This window comes from Carcharhinus amblyrhynchos, chromosome 20 (genome assembly GCF_965287045.1).
Source record: "Carcharhinus amblyrhynchos chromosome 20, sCarAmb.v2.hapA, whole genome shotgun sequence".
Classification (NCBI taxonomy): domain Eukaryota; kingdom Metazoa; phylum Chordata; class Chondrichthyes; order Carcharhiniformes; family Carcharhinidae; genus Carcharhinus; species Carcharhinus amblyrhynchos.
Window position 1 is genome coordinate 51,539,020 of NC_137343.1, and position 24,566 is coordinate 51,563,585.

At 42.0% G+C, this 24,566-nt stretch overlaps 1 protein-coding gene across 1 annotated transcript in view; it reads right to left on the reverse strand.

The window, feature by feature from the left end:
* LOC145356030 (breakpoint cluster region protein) overlaps positions 1 to 24,566 on the reverse strand; it is a 406,846-nt gene that overhangs the window by 67,476 nt on the left and 314,804 nt on the right. Inside the window, exons 15-17 of the mRNA XM_080208612.1 lie at positions 22,939 to 23,036; positions 14,861 to 14,992; positions 212 to 283 (exon numbers count right to left, since the gene is read on the reverse strand). Coding sequence (XP_080064738.1) covers positions 212 to 283; positions 14,861 to 14,992; positions 22,939 to 23,036 — 302 coding nt within the window. The remainder of the gene's footprint in view (positions 1 to 211; positions 284 to 14,860; positions 14,993 to 22,938; positions 23,037 to 24,566) is intronic.

Consider the following 24,566-nt stretch of genomic DNA (forward strand, 5'->3'; position numbering starts at 1 on the left):
TCTTAAGGTTAATTAGAAATGGGCAATAAATACTGGCAATAAACAGAATAGCATTCCATTTGTCAAGTGAGATTACTTTTTGAACATTTTCTTTTAATTTATCAGTCTGTTTCTTAACACAACCTCACCACACATGTAAATTTAGATATTAATAGAAAAAAAACATGCATTATCTCAGTGCTAGTACTTACAGCTTAACACAGCAACATACCACATTCATTGCTATGACAGTTCTCTGCCAGTCCTTGTCCTTGTCCTTGTCCTGTAATGCTTGTGGCTCCAGCTGAAAACAAAATGTTTTACTGATTACAAACTAACAGAACAAGTTACAAATATGCATTCAGACTTAAGTTGGCTTTCCAGCTCTGAGTTATTAGCTGCAGAGTTTAGAACATAGAACACTACAGCACAAACAGGCCCTTCGGCCCACAAGTTGCGCCAATCGCATCCATACCTACCAGGCCATAGAACTATCTGTAACTCCCAATCCCATTAGATCCCACGTACTCATCCAGAAGTCTTTTAAAAGACCCAGCAAGTTCGCCTCTACCACCACCGACGGCAGTTGATTCCACTCACTCACCACCCTCTGAGTGAAAAATTTACCCCTGACATCTCCTCTGTACCTACTCCCCAGCACCTTAAACCTGTGTCCTCTCGTAGTAACCATTTCAGCCCTGGGAAATAGCCTCCGAGAATCCACCCTATCTATTCCTCCCAACATTTTATAAACCTCTATCAGGTCACCTCTCAACCTTCGTCTCTCCAGGGAGAAGAGACCTAGGCTCACTCAGCCTATCTTCATAAGGCACGCCTCCCAATCCAGGCAACATCCTTCTAAATCTCCTCTGCACCCTCTCAATAGCTTCCACATCCTTCCTGTAGTGAGGTGACCAGAATTGCGCACAGTACTCCAAGTGGGGTCTGACAAGGGTCTTATAAAGTTGCAGCATTACCTCCCGTCTCCTAAACTCAATCCCTCAATTAATGGAGGCCAGTCCACCATATGCGTTCTTGACCACATCCTCCACCTGCGAGGCCAATTTAAGAGTCCTGTGGACCTGGACCCCAAGATCCTTCTGCTCTCATGATGCAACTGTACACAACTCTGGTGCGGCCGCACTTGGAGTATTGTGTGCAGTTCTGGTCCCCACATTACAGGAAGGATGTAGAGGCTTTGGAGAGGGTGCAGAGGAGGTTTACCAGGATGTTGCCTGGTATGGAGGGGAGATCCTATGAGGAGAGACTGAGAGATTTGGGGTTGTTTTCGCTGGAAAGAAGGCGGCTAAGAGGGGACCTTATTGAAACATATAAGATGATTAGAGGTTTAGACAGGGTAGATAGTGATAGCCTTTTTCCTAGGATGGAGAAAGCTAGCACGAGGGGGCACGACTTTAAATTAAGGGGGGGTAGTTATAGGACTGATGTCAGGGGTAGGTTCTTTACCCAGAGGGTGGTGAGGGACTGGAATGCCCTGCCAGCTGCAGTTGTAAATGCGCCTAGTTTGGGGGCGTTTAAGAGATCTGTGGATAGGTTTATGGACGAAATGGGATTGGTTTAGATTAGTGGGTTAGTGTTTTTTTTAAAAGCTGGTCGGCGCAACGTCGTGGGCCGAAGGGCCTGTTCTGCGCTGTAATGTTCTATGTTCTCCAACACTGCTAAGACTCCTACTCTTGATATTGTATTCCTTCATCCCATTGGTCCTGCCAAAGTGGACCACTACACATTTATCTGCATTGAAGTCCATCTGCCACTTCTCCACCCAGTCTTGCATCCTATCAATGCCACGCTGCAACTTCTAACATCCCTCCAGACTATCCACAACACCACCAACCTTCATATCGTCGGCGAACTTACTAACCCATCCCATAATGACCACTTCCTCATCCAGGTCATTTATGAAAATGACAAATAGCAAGGGTCCAAGAACAGATCCCTGGGGCACTCCACTGGTGACCGACCTCCATGCAGGAAAAGACCCACCCACAACCACTCTCTGCCTTCTCTAGGCAAGCCAGTTCTGGATCCACAAGGCCAAAGGCCCTTGGATCCCACACCCTCTCACCTTCTCAAGAAGTCTTGCATGGGGGACCTTATCAAACGCCTTGCTGAAGTCCATGTAAACCACATCCACTGCTCTTCCTTTGTCAATGTGTTCAGTCACATTTTCAAAAAACTCAACTAGGCTCATAAGGCACGACCTGCCCTTGACAAAGCCGTGCTAACTATTTCTGATCATTCTAAACTTCTCTAAATGCTCATAAATCTTGTCCCTCAGAATCCTCTCCATCAACTTACCAACCATTGAGGTTAGACTCACTGGTCGGTAATTTCCCAGGCTATCCCTGTTCCCTTTCTTGAAAATAGGAACCACATCCGCAATCCTCCGGAACCTCTCCTGTCTCCATCGACGATGCAAAGATCATCGCCAGGGGCTCTGCAATCACTTCCCTCACCTCCCACAGAAACCTGGGGTACATCCCATCTGATCCCGGCGACTTAAATTCTATCAAGATAGATAAAAGTTCCAACACAACCTCTTTCTTAACGTCCACATACTCAATCTTTTCAGTTCGTCGCAAACCTGTCGTACAACCTCCCAGATCACTTTCCACCGTGAATACCGATGCAAAGTACTCATTAAGCACCTCTGCCATTTCTTCCAGTTCCACACAGACTTTTCCCTCTTCACCTTTTATAGGTCCTATCCCTTCTCTTCTCAGCCTTTTAATCTTCATATATTTGTAGAACGCCTTGGGATTCTCCTTAATCTTACCCGCAATGATGTGGAAGAAAATGTGGGGAGCCTGATTACTAAGTTTGCAGATGACACGAAGATTCGTGGAGTTGCTGATAGTGTCAGAGATTACAACAGGATATAGATAGATTGGAGACTTAGGTACAGAAATGGCAGATGGAGTTTAATCCAAACAAATGCAAGATGATGCATTCTGGAGGATAAAATGTAGGTGTGAATTAGACTGTAAATGGCAGAACCATGAGGAATATTTACAGAGGGATTTGAGCATGCAGGTCCACAGTTCCCTAAAAGTGGCAACACATGTACCAAGGTGATTAAGAAAGCATATTGCATGTTTGCCTTCATCATCGGGCATTGCTTACAAGAGCTGGAAATCATGTCGCAGCTACATAAAACCTTGCTAAGGCCGCATTTGGAGGATTGCGTGCAGTTCTGGTCACTACCAGAAGGATGTGGAAGCTTTGGAGAGAGTACAAAAGGTGGTTCACTAGGATGTTGCTTGGTCTCAAAAGGTGTTGGCTATGAAGAGAGATTGAATAAACTAGGATTGTTTTCATTGGGAAGACGGAGACTGCAGGGAAACGTGATAGAGGTCCACAAAATTATGAGAGGCATAGACACCCTTTTTTGAAGGGTGGAAGTGTCAATTACAAGGGGATATAGGTTTAAGGGAGATGTGTAGGGAAGTTTTTGTCGCAGTGAATGGTGGGTGCCTTAAATGCGCTGCCAGAGGTGGTGATGGATGCATGCACATTAGCAACATTTAAGAGGTATCTGAACGGGTACATGACTAGGGAGGAAATAGAAGGATATGGATCGAGTAAGGGAGAAGGTTTTTTGTTTAAGTTTAGTTAGGGCATCATGATTGGCACAGGCTAGGAAGGTCAAAGGACCTGTCCTGTACTCTTCTTTGTTCTTGTGGTTCTTCACCTGTCAAATGGCCTTTTCTATCTTGTGCCAGGTTGGGACTGTGCTGAGAAAGTGGTAGGTGGCATGCTATGGGATGGATTAAAGGCATTTGCGTTGAAGGCAGAATCTCTGTTAAGGAGGTTTTTGAAGTGTTCCTTCCAGTGGGCACTGACTGGGCTCTTTGTTTTTGGGCAGCAGTAGGCTGGGGCCTTGAGTGTTTCGGCCATAGATGGTTTTAATGGTGCTAAAGAAACCTCATGAGCCATGGTTTTTGGCTCACTGCTGCATTTCCTGTGCTTTCTCCACCCACCACTGGTTCTTTAGGTTGCATGTCTTTTGCTGGACCTCAGCCTTCAGCAGTCTGTAGGACTATTTTCTTGCTCTGGAGTTGGGTTGTCATTTCAGGCTCAAGAAAGCCTTGCGCTTGCAATTTATCAGCTCCTGGATCTCCTGGTCATTTTCATCGAATGAGGCTTAGGGTTTCCTGGTTGAGGACCAAGTGCTTTTCTCAAGTGCTGATTATGGAGGGTAGACTCTCTGCATCTCTGGGTATCCCAGAGTTGTGAGGTTGGCAATGAGGCATTGACTGAATAGAGTTACCTTATCAGGATCTTTGAGTGCCTCAGCTTTGATTTTCCTGTGACATTGTTTGTTGCGACTGCTGCTTTGGTACTGTATCAATGTTGAATACAGAGTGGGTTAGACAGTGATTCATTCAGATGGCTCCCAACACTGCGCAGGTGATATGTACACATCCTTATGGTACCTCATTCAGATGATGAGGTACTCAAGCAGGTTCTGGTAATTGAAGCGAAGGTATTGTCATGAGGCTTTGAAAGCAAAGCCTTTAATAACATATTTAAACTGTCAATCAAACTGTAAATTCAGAGCCCTCAGTGGATCATTTAACTTTTGGAAGCCAAGCATTCTTAAAAACCACAAGGGGAAATGCCAACAAAGAGCAAATGAAGCTTTCGAACAGATGGTATTTTTAAATTCTCATGGACACTTTTGAAACTTTTTTTTCATTTTTAAGGTCTGGGGATTTTAATAACATCAAGTCATGACATTTTTATGGACCTATGCACCCTTCAAGATCGTTTATGTCTACTTGATAAATCTGTCTTTCTCATACTGCACACTAACGCATAAAGAACAGTACAGCACAGGAACAGGCCCTTTGGGTCTCCAAGCCTGCGCCGATCATGATTTCTGCAAAGATGCAATGACCTGGGCAAAAGCCATCTAACTAAGGATATTTGGTGATGCACGAGTACTTTGCAATGTCTGGGAGCTGGAATGCATCAATGGTGTGCAAGCATTCTCAAATGAGGTATCTTAATCAAATAGTGATGCTAAGTGCATTTACATATAGAAATAAGCAAAGTGCCATGTACCTCCTCTTGAGTTCATCCTTCTGAACAATAACTAAATGATATATGCCAACTCAAAAAAACTTATCTCATTTCTAAATTGTGACCATTCTGTATGTATATTGTTGCAATGTTTGCTTACACATCAACAGTCAATGCACTTCAATCAAAATCATTATAGGTATAATTCAAGTTTCTGCCAGTTGATGAGGTACTAAGTAAGTGAAGTCCTTCTTTTTCATTTAAGTATGCTTGGAATTTTTGAGGGGTATGAAGCTCACTACATTAAATTTAGCCATGTTCATTACTTACAGAAAGTAATCTCAAAATCCCAGACAACAATTGGGGTGAGGACAGGATCAGGCTTGGCTATGATGCCTCCCATGGTTGGCTAGCCTGCCAGCACTGTTTAGTGTCAGAGGACTGCTGAAGTCCATTGAACCGTATCCCGGTAAGACTCAGCACCTTCAGGAAAGGAAGGGAGAAAATTGGAAAATAATTTTAAAATCTATTCCAAGTGTACTGCAACTGCTGCTAAGATTGAGAGATATTGCCCTGCGCTTAAACCATGGCATATTTTCTACACTTTTAAATCAACAAATGACTATTCATTTGTATATTGAATATTTTTATTCAGTACCAACTTCATAAGAAATTAATACAGAAACTTTTTTACTTAAAAAAGGGATGGTGTAAAAAATTTAGTTTGATTGGTCACAAAATGCTTTGTTTTGTGTGCTTTTTAAAAAGCAAGTTTTTATCGCAATTATCTGGCTATTAGCACCTCTCTGATACCTTGTCCAGGGGCCTAGTCAGTTAGTATCAGTAGGTTCTTGCAAACACAGAGTGTATTATAGTCACCTAATCCTGTCCTTACCCAGCTTACAACATGTGTTGGGGAGTGTTCACTGGTCAGTGCAGTAGTGATGATAATTGCTGGCTTACTTTTACTCAGTTTAGGCTAGGTGGTGTATTCAATTTTACAACCTCAACTGCCACCCTACTGAGACGAACCAATACGGCCTGCAACTCAGAATGAGAACTGCAACTTGTGTGATCTATATAACTCAGTCATACATTGATTCCATCCAGTGAGCCATTAACAGAATTTCAAGTTGTTTCCTAAGTTCAATCTTTCCAAGGGACAAACCAAACTGTGGCTGGTGAAACAAAGAATCAACACTGGGACTTTTCACTTGACAGTTGTACTTCTGAAGTTATATGACAACTGCCTGCAGTAATTTCCTCCAATGTTAATTCACATTCTGCTTCTGCATTTAATTTTTAAAACACCTCAAAGTAAATCTTACACAACTTCTTTTCAAATCAGAAATGTGTTGATTTAAAAGGGTATTTCATCTTATTTAAGAGGTTTCCTATTGTACAATTCTGAACTATAACATAAATTACTGATGCTCCTTCATATGGATGTATCTTTTCAATTAGGTTTTTACAGGGCAAACGAGAAAGGGAGAGAGGGAAGATAAGAAAAAGGGAGGAAAAGAGTAAGAACAATACTTTACCAAGATGCTTATTCACAATGTATATGCAAACTCCACAGCATTTTTAAACATATGAAGATCCCACAAATGATGATGAAATGAAGGAAGAGTTAATATATTTTGACTGGTGTTCTTTGAAGATGGAATATTGGTAAACACTTAGAGATTCCATACTCAATAAAATACTGCCAACGAGCCTACATTCTCAAATCTTTATAAATTGAAACTTCCACCTATGTTGCTTACAATGCCACATATCTATCGTTGAAAAATGTGGACATATGGGGTGGAATTTTTATTCCAGACACTGACTGCAGTGGCAGATGGGAGAGTCAGTGTGATTAATTTGTGCAATTTTTCCTCATTAACTAGGCATCAATGAGGAGCTCATCAAATCTCGGAATGGGCAGGAATTCATCCATCCGGTCCTTACCTCAGGGCACCGGACATCCTGGTACCATATTTAAATAGCACCCACACAGACATTCACTCCCGGCAGACAAGGTGTGTTAGGGTTTTGCTTCTCAATGATGCCCAAAAGGACAAAGCCCTCCACTCTACAGTTCAACGAGGCCTGTCTGGGGTTTCTCCTCCAGGTCAGCCAGGAAAGAGGCCAAGTCTTCTTTCCTCTGAATGTGAGCAGGAGATCCACTCATTTGACCACCTATGCACTCAATGGTTATAAAGCAAGGAATGGTCTTTGTGAGATAGACAATATTGAGGACTGTAATGCTACGAAAGCAATGCTTTGGCACATCTCCTGAGTGCTCAGCAGGACCTATTAAAGGAAGCAGAACATAGGATAAAAGAGCACGAGGAGAGTGCAGACCCAGGATAAAAGAGCGCGAGGAGAGCGGAGACCCAGGATAGAAGAGCGCGAGGAGAGCGGAGACCCAGGATAGAAGAGCGCGAGGAGAGCGGAGACCCAGGATAAAAGAGCGCGAGGAGAGCAGAGACCCAGGATAGAAGAGCGCGAGGAGAGCAGAGACCCAGGATAAAAGGAGCGCGAGGACAGCGGAGACCCAGGATAGAAGAGCGCGAGGAGAGCAGAGACCCAGGATAAAAGGAGCGCGAGGAGAGCGGAGACCCAGGATAGAAAAGCGCGAGGAGAGCAGAGATCCAGGATAGAAGAGCGCGAGGAGAGCAGAGACCCAGGATAGAAGGAGCGCGAGGAGAGCGGAGACCCAGGATAGAAGAGCGCGAGGAGAGCAGAGACCCAGGATAAAAGGAGCGCGAGGAGAGCGGAGACCCAGGATAGAAGAGCGCGAGGAGAGCAGAGATCCAGGATAAAAGGAGCACAAGGAGAGCAGAGATCCAGGATAAAAGAGCAAATATTTCACAGATTAAAAAGCTAAAATCCAGTTAAAAAAACAAACTAAAACATAGAATCATAAAATCACGACAGTACAGGAAGCGGCCATTCGGCCCATCGAGTCTGTGCTGACCACCCAGGCCCTATTTCCATAACACCACACATTTACCTTGCTAATCCCCCTGACACTTCAGTCAATTTGGCACGAACAATCCACCTAGCCCACCCATCTCTGGAGTATGGGGGCGGGAAACCAGAGCACCTGGGGGAAACTAACACTGACATGGGGAGAACATGCAAATTCCACACAGACAATGACCTGAGGCTGAAAATGAACCTGGGTCCCTCGTGCTGTGATGCAGCAGCACTAACCACTGTGCTGCCCCAAAAACAAATTAAAGGGGGATGAAGGACCATGTGATGTGTCATACCTTTTGAATGGACTTACCTTGCATTAAGTTGATCTTTCTCTACACTCTAGCTATAACTGTAACACTACATTCTGCACTCTCTCATTTTCTTCTCTATGAACAGTATGTTTTGTTTGTATAGCATGCAAGAAACAATATTCTTCACTGTAATGTTAATACATGTGACAATAATAAATCAAATCAAAGCCTGCATGATGTGAGAGATGATGGACCACATTGTGGTTCCTAGTGAACACATCCATAGTAAACGCTAGTTGCTTTTTGAGGAACTGCAGCTCACACTTGATGAGCTGGAGTCTGAAATTAGATGTTGCGCCATATCTGAGTTGGGGGGGGGGGGGGGGGGGGGGGGGGGGGTGATGGTTTGCTGGTGGTGGTGGGTGGGTGGCGGGAGGAGGAGGTGAACCATTCCCAAGTCCTAAATTGGAGTCACTGCGATATATAAAGAGGTTACAAGTGGCACTGGGTGTTGGAAATTTTTATTTTCTGGTTCAACACCACATACAGGGAGTTTATAAAGAAGCAGGATTTGTGTTTCCTTTGCTGGACTGCAACTGAGAGGCTCAAACAATCTGGATGCTGTATTTCAGGAAGCAGTTACATCCTTTCGATTAACCGGTATCTTCCATTGAATTGGTATCTGAGGTAACCACTGGAGACGTCAGATCGGACTCCTTGAAAGTTAACTCATAGATAATGAATGGTTTGGATGGGGTACCCAGAGGAGCAGTCAGATCCTGCACGAACATTCTGACAGGGATATCTGCAGACATCTTTAATGTCTTCCTGCCTGTTTCATGACATTCCTGCCTGTTTCAAGAAAATGGCCATCATCCCTGTACCAAAAGAAAAGTCAGGCAGCGTGCCGTAATGACTACTGCCCAATGGCATTATCATCCATCATTATGAAGTGCTTCAAAAGATTAGTTACGGCACACGTTAACTCTGGTCTCCCAGATTGCCTGGATTCACTACATTTGCCTATTGACACAAGAGGGTCACAGCAGATGTCTTCTGCGTGGCCCTACTCTCAATCCTGGAACACCTGGATAACAAGGACTCTTATGTCAGACTACCAGTCAGACTACAGCTCAGCCTGCAACACCATTATCCAACAAAATTCATCTCGGCTCTTTCCTCTGCAACTGGATCCTAGACTTCCGAACCCACAGACTGCAATGAGCAAGCATAGGCAACACCACCACCTACACAATCATTTTCAACACCGCTGCTCCACAAGACTGTCTTCAGCCACCTATTACGCTCCTTATACATTTATGACGGTATAGCCAAATTCCCCTCCAACTTGATTTTCAAGTTTGCTGATGAGATCACTGTAGTGGATCAGATCTCAAACAATGAGTACAGAGAAGAGATAGGGAATCTGGTGAACTGGTGCAACTCTCTCTCAATGTCAACAAAACGAAAGAGATAGTCATTGACTTCAGGAACATGGTGGAGGCATGTTCCTGTCCACATCAATGGTGATGAAGAGGAAATGGTTGAGAGTTTCAGGTTTCTAGGTGTCCACATCACCAGCAACCTGTCCTGGTCCCCCCACACAGACACCAGAGTTAAGAATTATAAGAAAGATGTGGAGGCATTGGAAAGGGTTGCAGAGAGGTTTACCAGGATGTTGCCTGGTATGGTGGGAAGGTCTTATGAGGAAAGGCTGAGGGACTTGAGGTTATTTTCATTAGAGAGGAAGGTTACGAGGTGACCGAATTGAGGCATACAAGATGATCAGAGGATTGGATAGGGTGGACAGTGAGAGCCTTTTTCCTCGGATGGTGATAGCTAACACAAGGGGACATAGCTTTAAATTAAGGGGTGGTAGTCATAGGACGGATGTCAGAGGTAGGTTCTTTACTCAGAAGGTAGTAAAGGAGTAGAATGCCCTGCCTGCAGCAGTTGTGGACTCGCCAACTTTAAGGGCGTTCAAATGGTCAGTGGATAGGCATATGGATACCATTGGAACAGTTTAGGTTAGAGGGTCATTAGGTTGGTTCCACTGGTTGGCGCAACATCGAGGGCCGAAGGGCCTGTACTGCGCTGTAATGTTCTATGTTCTAAGAAAGACCACCAACGCCTCTACTTTCTCAGGCTAAGGAAATTCAGTATGTCCACTAGATTTTCACCTATTTTCACAAATGCACCACAGAAAACATCCTTTCCAGATGTATCATAACTTGGTATGGCTCCTGCTCTCACCAAGACCACAAGATACTACAAAGGGTAGTCCAGTCCATCATGCAAACCAGCCTTTCATCCACTGACTGCGGCTACACTTCTTGTTGCCTTGGAAAAGCAGCCAGCATAATCAAGGACTCCATGCACCCAGGACATTCTCTCTTTCACCTTCTTCTGTTGGAAAATATTACAAAAGTTTGAGAACAAGTACCAACCAACTCAACAGCTTCTTCCCTGTTGCCATCAGATTTTTGAATGGACGTATCAAAAATTCAGTTGATCTTTCATTATACCCTATCTGTAACTGCAACACTATATTCTGATCCTCTTCTTTCCTTTTCCTAATGTACAATATATTTTGTCTGAATAGGGTGCAAGGAACAATAATTTGCACTGTCTATCAATAGAGTGACATGCAGTTTTCAAATCTAAAGGACACTGTAGTGTTTTTTTGTTTGATCTAGAACTCTTCGACATGTCCATCCTAATGCTCCAATTGCTTTCACTGTAACCTCAAGATACAAAGAGGCTAGTGTACCTTACAGAACTCATGTACTACAAGTTGAGTATCCTTTATCTGGGCACCAAACACCCAATAACTATGCTTCTTTTGAAGTTTATTAACCTTTAGTGTAGGAAGTCCAGTTAATTCGTCTGCATGGTTTACCTTGCAACTTTGTGGTGAACATGTCATTTATGCTTCATTGATACATCTTATTTTTCTAGCCACTTTACTTTCTTCAGACTATAGCAACCTAGGTTTAGGCTATTGCAACGTAAATTTATATGCAATGTTTAACAATTAAAATTATCTGAAATCCTAAATGGTTTCAGACAAAGCATACATGACCTGGATATCTACTCAGTTTCTTCCCACTGCAAAGATGGCAATTCCCAACCCTGCATTCCCAAACATTCATGGCATTAGCCTTATCCACGTGCTTAACACTATATGGATTGATATTTTATTCCACCTGACAGTCCATTCCCAATCACATTCAGATCAGATTGTAATCAAAAGCTATTTGAAGGTTTTCATGGTCAGAATGCAATTGAAGAAAACAATGTTACAGTTGTACCATGTAAAATCTGCTTTAAAAAAAAAGCACTTGTTTTTAGAAGACAGATAGACTAACATACTGGACAGTGTATTCTGCCCATTATCCGTAGGAATGACTGAATCATTACGATGTTGTAGGAAACTATGAATCAATAAAACTATGATCTTCTATTCAAGTGCCTAAACGCAACATCATTCCAGTAGTGACATTTCTGTTTCAAACTCACGAATGTTGCTGGTACAGGATCTCCATTGTTGCCAATTGTTGCTAACATCTTCATGGAAGAGTTTGAACAGCACTATGTCAATCAGTTCAACTTTCCCTGGCTTTGACACACTGACAACACTTTCGTCATATAACATGATGAGAGAACTTAATAACTTTCTACACCATCTTAAAAATCAACATTCGAATATTAATTTTACAATGGAGACAGAACAACTCTGCAAGCCATTTCTTGATGTTCTTATCACCAAATCGTACAGCAGCATACCAATGCATTTAGGCTACAGAAAGGCTATTTGTTGTGGCAGCTATCTGAATTACTGATCTTACTATTATCCCCCACTCTCCAATCAGTTTCCTACAGCCAAGACGTGCAGGTTAGGTTGATTGGCTATGCTAAATTGACCCTTAGCATCAGGGGGACTAGCAAGGTAAATATGTGGGGTTAAAGGGATAAGTCATGGGTGGCACTGTTGTCGGTTTAGGCATGATGGGTCGAATGGCCTCCTTCTGCACTGTAGGGATTCAAAAAAAAGCAGAAAGATTTGCATTTATATAGCGCTTTTCATCATTAGCCAACAACTCAAAGCCCTTCACAGCCAACAAAATACATTTTAAATCAAGTGTTGTAACGAAGGGAACGCAACAACTAATTTGTGCTTAGCAACTTGCACAAACAGCAATTTGATAATGAGCAGAAAATCTGTTTCTTTGTGTGACGTTGACTGAGTGATAAATATTGGAAAGGACGCTAGGGATTTCTCTCCTGTTCTTTGAAATAATGACAGGGGATCTGTTACAGCCACCTGGCTAGCTCTCATTCAGAGTAGTGGTTAACAACATTCCAACCAGATATTCCACAAACTCAAGACTGTAACGTTAGTGTTAATGAATTGGGACATATTTTTCTAAAGAGATGGACAAAGAAGGAGGCAGGTTTGGAGAGTGGAAGGTGTTGTAAGTGCTGAATGATTGGAAGTGATTAGAAATCGTCTTATTTGTAAAACTACACAAATGGAACTGGTTAAAGTTACAAAACTAAAAGGAGAAAATTGCAGAAATTTCTGCCTGATAAATTAAAGAAACTTTTATTGATGACTTGCTCAATTTTCTCATTTTCCCCCATCATACTTGCTGACATGGAAACATTTCTTTAGCTTCCCACTAACTCAAGTCCTGGCTGAGAACACTGGCAGATAACCTACAATTTTCATTGTCAGGGAGCCTTGCAGAAAGTGGCACCTCTATTAATAGGTTGCCAGTGTCAATCAAGTGAAGCTATTTCAGATCTCTGCTCTGAACAAAACATGGTAGGAATGTCCAAAATAAAAACAGAAACTATGGGAAATATTCAGCTGCTCTGGTAGCATCTGAGCCGAGAGCAGCAGAATTAATGTTTCAGCTTCCCCTTGCAAGCCAGGGTTTATTTGTGCTCCCCACTGTCCACCGCCCATCACTCAGATCATGCCAATGGCTGAGGGAAGATGGTAGAGTTCCCTCCAGTCTGATTAAATGCACCCCAACTACTAAACTTGTCACGGGGTGAGGGCACAAGATTCCATCCATTGTTACAGTCTGCACATGGTATTATCCTTAAAAGCATAGACTAAGTTGAGGATGTCGATTCTTGAGCGCTGATAGTTTCCTGTAAATTTTCCAAATGGCCAATGTGTGAATCCAGATAGCAAGTGTTGGTAGGCTTTCGATCAGAGAAAGATTCACAGCAAATGTGGCAGACACATACATGCAGCTTCCATCAGGATTGCAGTTCTCGAGTGGTAACCTCGGTAATTACTTTTCTGCTACTCTGACGTTTTTCTAATAGTATAAAGGAAATATATTTAATTCTGAAAATATGAACATCTAGCTAATTCCTCCAATACAATAACATGAATTTTCTGCCATGTAAAACTTGTACCAATAAATCTCAAGCTGATGGTGACTCAATCTCAAGGTCTTTCTTCATGTAATTTGAACTTGCAGCCTCAGAGTTTCAGTGAAAACCCTATTGGTACATCATAAAAGGCTGTCACCATCAGAGACAGATAATTGACATTTAGAAAATAATATTTTATTTCTGTATGACAGTATAAAATGGACTTTCCTTCTCACGTAAGTAAAGCAATATCTTTACTTAAATAATAATATGAATTGTCACAATGCAGTAAAACATAGTTCTAAGGTTCGAGAAAGCTCAAGTATGAAAAATGACATCTCATATGCCCTTACTAATTCTAACTTTCAAAACCATGCTGATTTCTTGGTCACAGGATTCAATGCTGTTAACCACAAGTGACTCACATTTCACCAGAACTCAAAGCAGCCATTACATTTCCACATCAAAAACCAAAAACATAAATATGCAAATTAAAGCTAACATGTTTTCTTTAAAAACATGCTGGTTGCAAAAATACAGTTGGAAATAATTTATAATGATAAAAATTAGAAACTGTGTGGACATTTAAGCTCCCTGTCATTGGCAGTCTCAAATTGAGTTAAAACAAAACACGTTTAAAGTAACAGTGTGAATCTGGGGCATGGATTTTATGCTCCCGCATCAATAGTTTTAAACGATCAGGGACATGTAAAATTCTGCCTACCCAACCTGTGTGAAACTTTATGGGGGGAAGAGAGGTGTCAGGCAGCAAGCTGTCCTTGAGCTTACTGACACCCGTAAGTGGTCAACTGCAAGTAGCTGGTGGGATGCTGGGGAGAGGCAAATGCCATGTGAGAAGGAAACCCAGCAGCAGTTTTGTAGGCTCCCTGGGCCCATTGCAGGCAACTCCCAAAGACCATTGCCACCATTTAACTCTCTCTCCTAGCCTCTTGTGCCTGGTACCCACCACTCCCCTCTCAAAAACCTTGACCCTTACCTTACAGTGGCTCTTTAGTGTGGTGTCAGCGCTCCTGCTCCTGCTGCTACAGAGACTGGCCAACCTGACTGGTTGATAGCTCTCTAAGGTGAAACTTCCTCCTTATCTCAGGTTAGGCTCCTGGTGCCTCATAAAATTAAGCCCTGCATTTCCAATTGACCTAATGGTTTTTTCAAAGAATCACATATTTATGATAGCCTTTAGGACTGAATGCTGGACTTACCTGAATCTGTCCTTTCCCCATGATTTTATCAGTAATTTCAGGATCTTCTTTGGTGAGTTTTGTTTTATTGTAACATTTTTCATAACATAAAATTCTTAGAGTCTGAGATCCTTCCAGTTCTATCTCAAATTCCTGCAAAAAGAAAATGATAATGGTTTAAGCAGAAGTAAAGTTTGGAAGGCGAAGGTGTGTAAATAGCTCCCAACAGTTCTCCGTTCGAAATAACACAATACGCTCACCACAAATTTTATTTTGTATTTATGTGACAATATCAATTTTAACGTCATTTGGGTTGCCTTGTTGCTAGACCATTGATGACATTATTAACAGAGATGAGTCTTGGTTAAAAAATTGAAGTGCTAGTTTCAGCTCCAAGTGACAACAATATAACCAAAGAAATAAACTTCCTTCCTTTGAAACCTTCATTCTTTGTGAACAATTGGAAATCTATTACTCTTCTACACAAAATGTAGAAGGCCGCATAATAATCCAAAGGGTTGATTCAGTGACCAACTGAGTTGTGAAGAACAAGAATATCCCAAGGTTGTTACTTTGTTTCTGCACAATTGGGGTAATGGCAGGTAAGCCACAATTTGCCTTTATGGGGCTTCTGGATCAATGTTTATACTATCCACTTTTCATCTGTGTGTTGAATAGTGAGTAATATGATTAGGCTCAACTCCTGTGATCAAACAGCTATGGCATTCCATGTCAAGACTAACAAATGAATAATAGCCACTTGGCCAAGGTATGGAAAGGTGACTGTCAACTCTACCCCAGTAACAGCTCAACACCTTTTGTTTAGTTTAATGGGACGTCACCGTACTATTTATTGCCCAAATTAATTGGCCTTCTTGAGCCACTGCTCAAGTGGCATAGGTACACTCAGTGCTGTTAGGAAGAGAGTTCCAGAATTTTGACCCAACATAGTTCCAAGTTGGAATGCTGTATGGCTTGGAGGGGAACTTGCAGGTAGTGGTGCTCCCATGTTTCCACTGCTCTTGTCGTTAGGGTGGTAGAGGTTGTGGGTTTGGAAGGTGTTGAAAGGAAGCTTGACGAGTTCCTGCAGTACATCTTGCAAATGGTACACAATGCTGCCACTGTGCATTAGTGGTGAAAGGACTGACTGTTGGTGGTGGATGGGGTGCAAATGGGATGATTTGTCCAGGATAATGTTGAGCATCTTGAATGTTACAGGTCTGCACTCAAGCAAGCAAACAGAGAATATTCCATCACGCCTTGTAGATTGTGGACAGGCTTTGGGGAGTCAGGGGTTGAGTTACTCACTGCAGGATTCCCAGCCTCTGGTCTGCTCTTGAAGCCACAATATTAAAAGTATATTATTTTCTGTAACTGATTTCTCATGACTGTGTGTGTGTGTGTGTGTGTGTGTGTGTGTGTGTGTGTGTGCACCAGTTTATTTGTGTGCATGTGTTTGTGTGAGTGTTGAATGACATTGTGTTTAGACTTACAAGATGAATGCATAAATAAATCCTTATTTAATCCCACGAAAGCCTGCTGCTGCTTTCTAAATTAACCAAACACTTTGGGAGCTAAGAAACACATAAGTCTTCCTTTCCAAAACCAGACTGATTAGGAACAATAAAGAGTTCAAGGGTTTCAGTTGTTACCCAATCCCTCTCTGTAACATGATTATTTAAGGTAATTAAACTAGAATATAAAACAATTAAAAGGAGAATCTCAACCACAATATTAGTAAATATTCAAAATACAACACAAACTCATTAGTGCCAAAAGAAAAAAAGTTTTATGTCAAAACCCTTCACTCTGCACCCAAAATGTCTTTTCTGTTTTATGCGCTGACTGGTCTATAACGTATTGACCAACCTGTGGTGCTTTTTGTCCTCTTTTACTTTTGGCTAATTTTTTTTTGTCCTGTATTTTCCTTTTCTTACTTCTTGAGCTTCCCTACTGCTGTCCTGGTTTATAATGCTGACTGCCACATCACATGGTGCAAACTGGCCATGAGCCAGTACGTGTTCTCCCCTCTTTTTCTCCCTTACTTCCTCTACAGATGGCACGGACACCTTTTTGAGATATGGTTGCAAGTGTGCTGGTTGTTATTTGCTCAAGCACCATTTTTTATATGGGAGCTTAAATTGTCAGTTGGGAAGATACTTGATGAGGGATGTATCACATCTGATTCAGTTTTGTTCACATCCATGTCTTTCAAGCAGGAGGTGTAGACAAACTCACTGAATCTTAGCAGTCAGTTTCTAATGGTCATCTTTTAACCATTGATTATTAATGCTTACTGTTACGAAAGGTATGCAGATTTGGTGTATTGGTCATCTAAGTAGTCCCTTAACGTCCAGGGGTGTGTAGGTTAGGTGATTAGCTATGGTAAATGTGCAGGGGTAATGTATGGGGGGTGGGGGATTGGGTAAGATGCTCTTTCGGAGAGTCAGTGCAGACTCAATGGGCCGAAAGGCCTCCTTCTGCATTGTAGCATTTCATGGGAAGTAAGACTCGGTTCTATTTTAAATTGTCTCTCTTTTTTGAGATAAAGTAGAATGTTCTGAAATAGGGGATAAGCAAAATCATGTTGAACGCTGAAGCAGGCCGATGTGATATAGATGTCTTGCGGGAAAGACGCCCAGGCCATGACGTATAGAAAATCAGTTTTCACACCTGGTCGTCCCGGTGCAAATTCTCAGATTCAGAGACCCAGAGAGGGAGTTTAAAAGCAGACACTGTTGTGTCAAGCAGAGGAGAAAGACTGTTAGCCACCAAGCAGCATGCTAGTGGGAATGGATTCTCTGTTTGAACAGTTGAGGCTTGTGGTGATTTCAGGACCAAGGAGTTACCAGACAGTAGCTTGCTCCTTGAAGTCAGTTTGAGAATAATCAGAAAATTGAGTAAAGGGACTTTTCAGTGTTATACATTCAAATAGTTGATTGATTACTTTAAGAGCTGTGATCACATGATTTAATGGTAATGTCTTTAGGGTGTTTGAGGTGCCAGATTTTAGCTTTAGTTTGTACTCTATGCAGAGAGCATTTCTTTCAATAAACCTTTGTTAGTTTGATTCTGTGTGAGCAAACTACAGCCTTTTCTTTTTGTTTAAAGCCCTCAATCCCTAACATAGTTAGGACATTACAAAAAGAAAACGGGCAATGAATCAGGATGTTTCAATGAACAAATTGAAGAATGACCCTAAGTAGAAGAAAAAAATTGAGGGCCCCCACATTTCAAATATTAGAAAGCTGGGGAAAAACTACAGCACGATTAAAGATTAAAGTGCCAACGAAGGAAGACCAAATAAAAACACTCTGTGTGGTTTTAAAAGAGGATTTTTATTTCCTGATCAGAGAAGGGCGTGATTCCAGACAGTAGCATATTTGAAAATAAATAATGCGTTGCTATATGGCTGGGGCCATAATATAGTTAGGACATTACACAGAGGAAACTGCAAGGCTTGCCCTGATGTAGCAGGAAGAAGGGATCCTGATGAAAGGTGTGATAATACTGTGCCTTTAAGGAATGTGCAAGTTTTCACACATTGACATTAAAATGGAACAACTGGTCTTCTGGACACAAACTCTCAGATTCAGAGACCCTGGAGAGAGAGAGCTTAAAACAGACACTGTTGTGCCAAGCAAAGGAAAAAGACTGTTAGCCACCAAGGAGCATGCTGGTGGGAATGGCTTCTCTATTTGAAGAGTTGAGATTTGTGGTGATTTAAGGCCCAATGAGTTACCAGAGGCTGTTTCCTGCAGTCTGTGGCATTTTATCAGAACTGTTTGTCTACAACCAGTATCCCCTATTGCTACTGAAGCAGCATAATTGATACAATATTTGTTTCAACCTGAACTAGTACAGTATTCTGTTGTTTTAGTGTTCCCCTGAGACTGCAGAGTAGAGCTTGATTGGGATGACTGATAGGTTAGGTCATATGGCTGGGGACAGTTAGGCTTTCACAGAGAATTCTAGCTTAGTTGCTGTTTCAGATGCTGCTTGGAGTTGAGAGAGAGCAGTGTCTCTTTTTACCCCTCTTTGAAATTGGAGATTCCACTGTCTGAGTGTTGCTATTTTGGAAGCTGCAGAGGGAGAGGTATCTTTTTCTAACTCTGAAAACTAGAAGCTGCTGGAGACAAGGTTAACTTCTTAGTTTTGCTGTCTTGGGAATATATCCTTCTCTGAAAACTGCTGTTTGGATTTCTGTCAATAGGTGTTAAAAAACTGGAAATCTAGTATCACTTGAGCATACTTGTTTGTAGTGCTAACTAATTCTGAAGAAAGGTGTATGTCTATGGGATATTACTTTAAATTGAATCAACAGGTAGCTGTTAAGAATTATGCCGTGTCACGTTTACGTCTTGTAATTGGTCAAACTTATGCTAATCTTTTTTATGTTCTACCTGTATTCTTCAATAAACTTTGTTTGATAAAGAGCTTCTACAAATACATAAAGGGCAAAAGAGTAACAAGGGAGAGAGTAGGGCCTCTTAAGGATCAACAAGGTCATCTATGTGTGGATCTACAAGAAAGAGGTGAGATTCTAAATTAATATTTCTCATCAGTAGTTACTGTTGAGAAGAGCATGGATGTTAGGGAACTTGGGGAAATAAATAGTGATGTCTTGAGAAGTGTACATATTACAGGGGAACAGCTGCTGGAAGTCTTAAAGTGCATCAAGGTAGATAAATCTCCAGGATCTGATGAAATGTATCCCAGGACATTGTGGGAGGCTAGGGAGGAAATTGCGGGTTCCCTAGCGGAGATATTTGAATCATCGACAGTCACGGGTAAGGTGCCTGAAGATTAGAGGGTGGCAAATGTTGTGCCTTTGTTTAAAAAGGGCTGCAAGGAAAAGCCTGGGAACTACAGGCCAGTGAGCCTCACATCTGTGATGGGTAAGTTGTTGGAAGTTATTTTGAGAGACAGGTTCTACAGGCATTTAGAGATGAAAGGACAGATTAGGGACAGTCAGCATGGCTTTGTGAGTGGAAAATCATGTCTCACAAATTTGATTGAGTTTTTTGAAGAGGTAACCAAGAAGGTAGATGAGGGCAGTGCAGTTGATGTCATCTACATGGACTTTAGCAAGGTCTTTGACAAGGTACAGTGTAGCCCTGTTGTAACGCGATGGTTGGGGTCCATAAAATATTATCGCGAAAAAAGTGGAGTCGCGCTAAATCAGGATTCAAGAAAATCAGCATTCAAACAGACTGAGATTTAGCAGGGAAGCTTGTAGAGAATAGTGAGAGAATGGCACCAATACTCTTCAGTATTTTCATCAAACAGTAGAGATAAGTGCTAGATTATTCTTGCAGGTTATTTATTATTGGACGGGAAATGGTCCAACAGACATTTCTCAAACTTAAAGGATGATCATTTCATAACCTAGAATCCTGAAGAAAGAAAGGTACTTGGGGAAAAGTAATATTCCTGAAACCTGCGCTGATGCGCTGCAAATCAATTTCTCAATTTGCTGGACAAGACGGATTGTCACATGAGCTAAGTATCTGGCAAGTGTGAATTCAAACCACAACCATTTTCTTTTTTATGGCACTTTTAAGGTGTGGAAACATCCCAGTGTGTTTTATAGAGGCATGATTAGTTAAAGAAAATTGACACCAAGCTGAAGCAGATGATATTATGAAGCTTGTTTGAATCAACAGATTGGTTGACCATTACTAATCCAATGAAAGTCATACCCACACATGTACAGTTTGCAACTGTCATCACGGCCAGTGATTTGAAACTGATACCTCTGATGAATTGTTTCCAACAGCTTGCCTCAATTTTGATTACAATCACAGAATAGATGCGGCATCTCTTGGTCCAGGTAGTCCCAAGTCATTCGTTTTGTCACTTGCCAAGCTGGTAGTTAAAAGCCTTTTTCAAGTGAACATTTGTCACTTAAAACCTTTTTCCGATACATTCCCAGATGTTTTCTCAAGCTCCTTTTATGTCTTCCAGTTTAAGACTTGCCCAGTTTTGCATCAATTGCAACAGTTGCAGGCACTACCTCTAGTCAGCTACCAGGGAGGTTTTGAGACTAGCATGAAATTGACTCATTTCCAGCTCTTTTTTACTCACAGGATCGTGGACATCACTCAGTACATTCCTCCGCAGCACAACTGAGATTGAAAACTTGGCGTCAACCCCACTTCAATCTACTGGTGCTTCAATGTTGATGCTCACACTCACATCCCCAGCGCAGGTTCTTAACTTACATCAGCGTGGTACATCCTGAATCAGTTAACAATTTCTCTTCCCCTGTGTGTCAAACATGTCATTTTATGTTTGACACAAATAATTACTGTGTTCCAATGCATTGAATTTGCTCCACTAGGCATTTTTGTGCTCTGCAGAGCATATTAAACGCGTGACAGATTGGCCGCAGTATTACTTGGTCTGGATGCGTGAGGCAGCAAATGGTAGATATGAGCAAATAAAAGGGTCCAATGATTCGCATTATATCTGAATTCGTGCTAAATTGGGGTTTCACCGTATCGCATGATAGCTTGTTACATAAAGTTAAATCTCATGGGATCCAGGGTGCGGTAGCTAAATGGATACAAAATTGGCTGGACGACAGAAGACAGAGGATAGTTGTAGAGGGTTGTTTTTCAAACTGGAGGCCTGTGACCAGGAGTGTGCCTCAGGTATCAGTGCTGGGTCCACTGTGATTTGTCATTTATATTAATGATTTGGATGAGAATATAGGAGGCACAGTTAGTACGTTTGCACATGACACCAAGATTGGTGGCATAACGGACAGTGAAGAAAGTTATCTCAGATTGCAATAGGATCTTGATCAGTTGGGCCACTAGGCTGACAAATGGCAGATGGAGTTTAATTTAGACAAGTGCGAGGTGATGCATTTTGGTAGATTGAGCCAGGGCAGGACTTACTCAGTTAATGGTAGGGCGTTGGAGAGAGTTACAGAACAAACAGCTCTATGTTCATAGCTCCTTAAAAGTGGAGTCATAGGTGGACAGAGTGGTGAAGAAGGCATTTGGCATGCTTGGTTTCATCAGTCAGAATGTTGAACACAGGAGTTGGGACGTATTGTTGAAGTTGAACAAGACATTGATACGGTCACACTTGGAATACTGTGTACAGTTCTGGTCACCTCACTATAGAAAGGATATTATTAAACTAGAGAGAGTGCAGAAAAGATTTACCAGGATGCTACCAGGACTTGATGGTTTGAGTTATAAGGAGAGGCTGGATAGACTGGGACTTCTTCCGTTGGAGTGTAGAAGGCTGAGGGATGATCTTACAGAGGTCTATAAAATAACGAGGGGCACAGATCAGCTCGATAGATAGGGGAGTCTAAAACTAGCAAGCATAGGTTTAAGGTGAGAGGGGAGAGATACAAAAGTGTCCAGAGGGGCAATTTTTTTCACACAGAGGGTGATGAGTGCCTGGAACAAGCTGCCAGAGGTGGTAGTAGAGGCAGATACAATTTCGTCTTTTAAAAAGCGTTTAGACAGTTACACGGGGTTCAATGGGTATAGAGGGATACGAGCCAAATGCAGGCAATTGGGATTAGCTTAGGGGTTTTAAAAAACAGGCGGCATGGACAAGTTGGGCCAAGGGCCTGTTTCTATGCTGTAAACCTCTGAGTCTATTGGAAAGACAGTCACAACGTAACAGTATTGGGGAACAGTTTACCAGTCTATCTCTGGCCTGCAGAACAGAATAAAACTGTATACATTCCACTGCAGTTAGATGGAATAGTCAGTTAATATGAACATGGGTCCAAGAAGCGCAGCATGAACATGGGGCGGCACGGTGATTAGCACTGCTGCTTCACAGCACCAGAGAACTGGGTTTGACTCCTGATTTGGGTCACTGTCTGTGCGGAGTCTGCACGTTGTCCCCATGTCTGCATGGATTTCCTCCAGGTGCTCAGGTTTCCTCTGACAGTCTGAAAGATGTGCTGGTTAGGTGCATTGGCCATGCTAAATTCTCTGTCAGTGTACCCAAACAGGTGCCGGAGTGTGGCAGCTAAGGGATTTTCACAGTAACTTCATTGCAGTGTTAATGTGAGCCTCCTTGTGACACTAATAAACTTTAAAACTTTAGAAATGAAAACCCACCTCGTTCCAGTTTGGTTCCATTGTATCCCTGTAGACTCTCGTTTTTGCCTTGTTAACAAAGTAGCCAAATGAATCTACTTCTAATGTACAGTACAAATCTGTTTAAAAACAGGAGAAACAAATGTATAGATAATAATTAAGTGAGACAGCTGGAAAAGAAGTGTTGTATGTTAAAATTTTAAAATAGATAGTGTAATAAGCTGCAGAAACAATTTGAAAACAAACATTTGAAAAGAGAGCAAAGCAAGTCATGCCCAACAAATCTCATACATCATCCTCTCTTGTCGTCAATCAGTTAGCGGGGCAGCACGGTAGCACAGTGGTCAGCACTGTTGCTTCACAGCTCCAGAGACCTGGGTTCGATTCCCAGCTCAGAGGGTAGTAAGGGCATGGAATGTCCTGCCTACAGCAGTTGTGGACTCGCCAACTTTAAGGGCGTTCAAACGGTCAGTGGATAGACATATGGATAATATTGGAACAGTTTAGGTTGAGGGTCATTAGATTGGGTCCACTAGTCGGCGCAACATCGAGGGCCGAAGCCTGTACTGCGCTGTAATGTTCTATGCTCTAGGCTCGGGTCACTGTCTGTGTGGAGTTTGCGCGTTCTCCTCATGTCTGCGTGGGTTTCCTGCTGGTGCTCCAGTTTCCTCCCACAGTCCAAAGATGTGTGGGTTAGACTGATTGGCCATGCTAAAATTGCCCCTTAGTGTCCTGAGATGCGTAGGTTAGAGGGATTAGCAGATAAATATGTAGGCATGTGGAGGTAGGGCCTGGATGGAATTGTCGTTGGGTGCAGACTCGATGGGCCGAAGGCCCTCTTTCTGCACTGTAGGGTTCTATGATTCTATAACTCCTTGGGGAAAATAAAAGCTTGTCACCAATTTCAGGAGAAGTTCAGGAATTTCCTTTCAATTCCCTGCAGCAAGTGTACAAACTCCAGAGATAATGGCTGTCCATAACATTATTAGTAGCTACTAATTCAATTTCTCTCTCCACCATGTGTTCAGTGTTCTAAGACCATTGCAAGAGACGACTATACATGACTATTTATATTCACTGAACGTGAAAGTGAAAGTTTAAAAGTGAAAGTTTTGCTTCATATTTTATCTCCATCATTCTTCCAACCCTGGCTGAGAGACCAAACTGCAATTAGTTTGTTGAACAACTGCACACAAAGGAGTTATTTCTTGACTAATAGAATTTTGTCTTAGATCTATTTTGTCAATAACTCAGTGTTTATTTACACATGACAGAGAAGTGTCAAATGTTTGTAGTTTCTGTGATTGATACTTTAAAGCTCTGCTTGATGACACTTACCCGTTGTGGTAACAGCAGTATTTTAAAAAGGCTACGAATGGCTGTTTTGCTACATGAGCCACAGTTGATATAGAGTTCTAAATAAGTATATACTGGATGAATAGTCATTGAAGTGCTAGGTACTGGCATGCAGGGTAAGAGGGGTGATTGGGATGAGTGGGACAGGAATGGATTGGCATGGGCAAGACCTTTTAAATTTATCCTGCAAAGGATTCCCGCAGCAAGATTATGGTTCACAATTCCCCTAGGTACTGTAAATCATGAATCAAGAAGAAACTGGCTCTATTCCACAAAAAATCATGAGGGCAAGT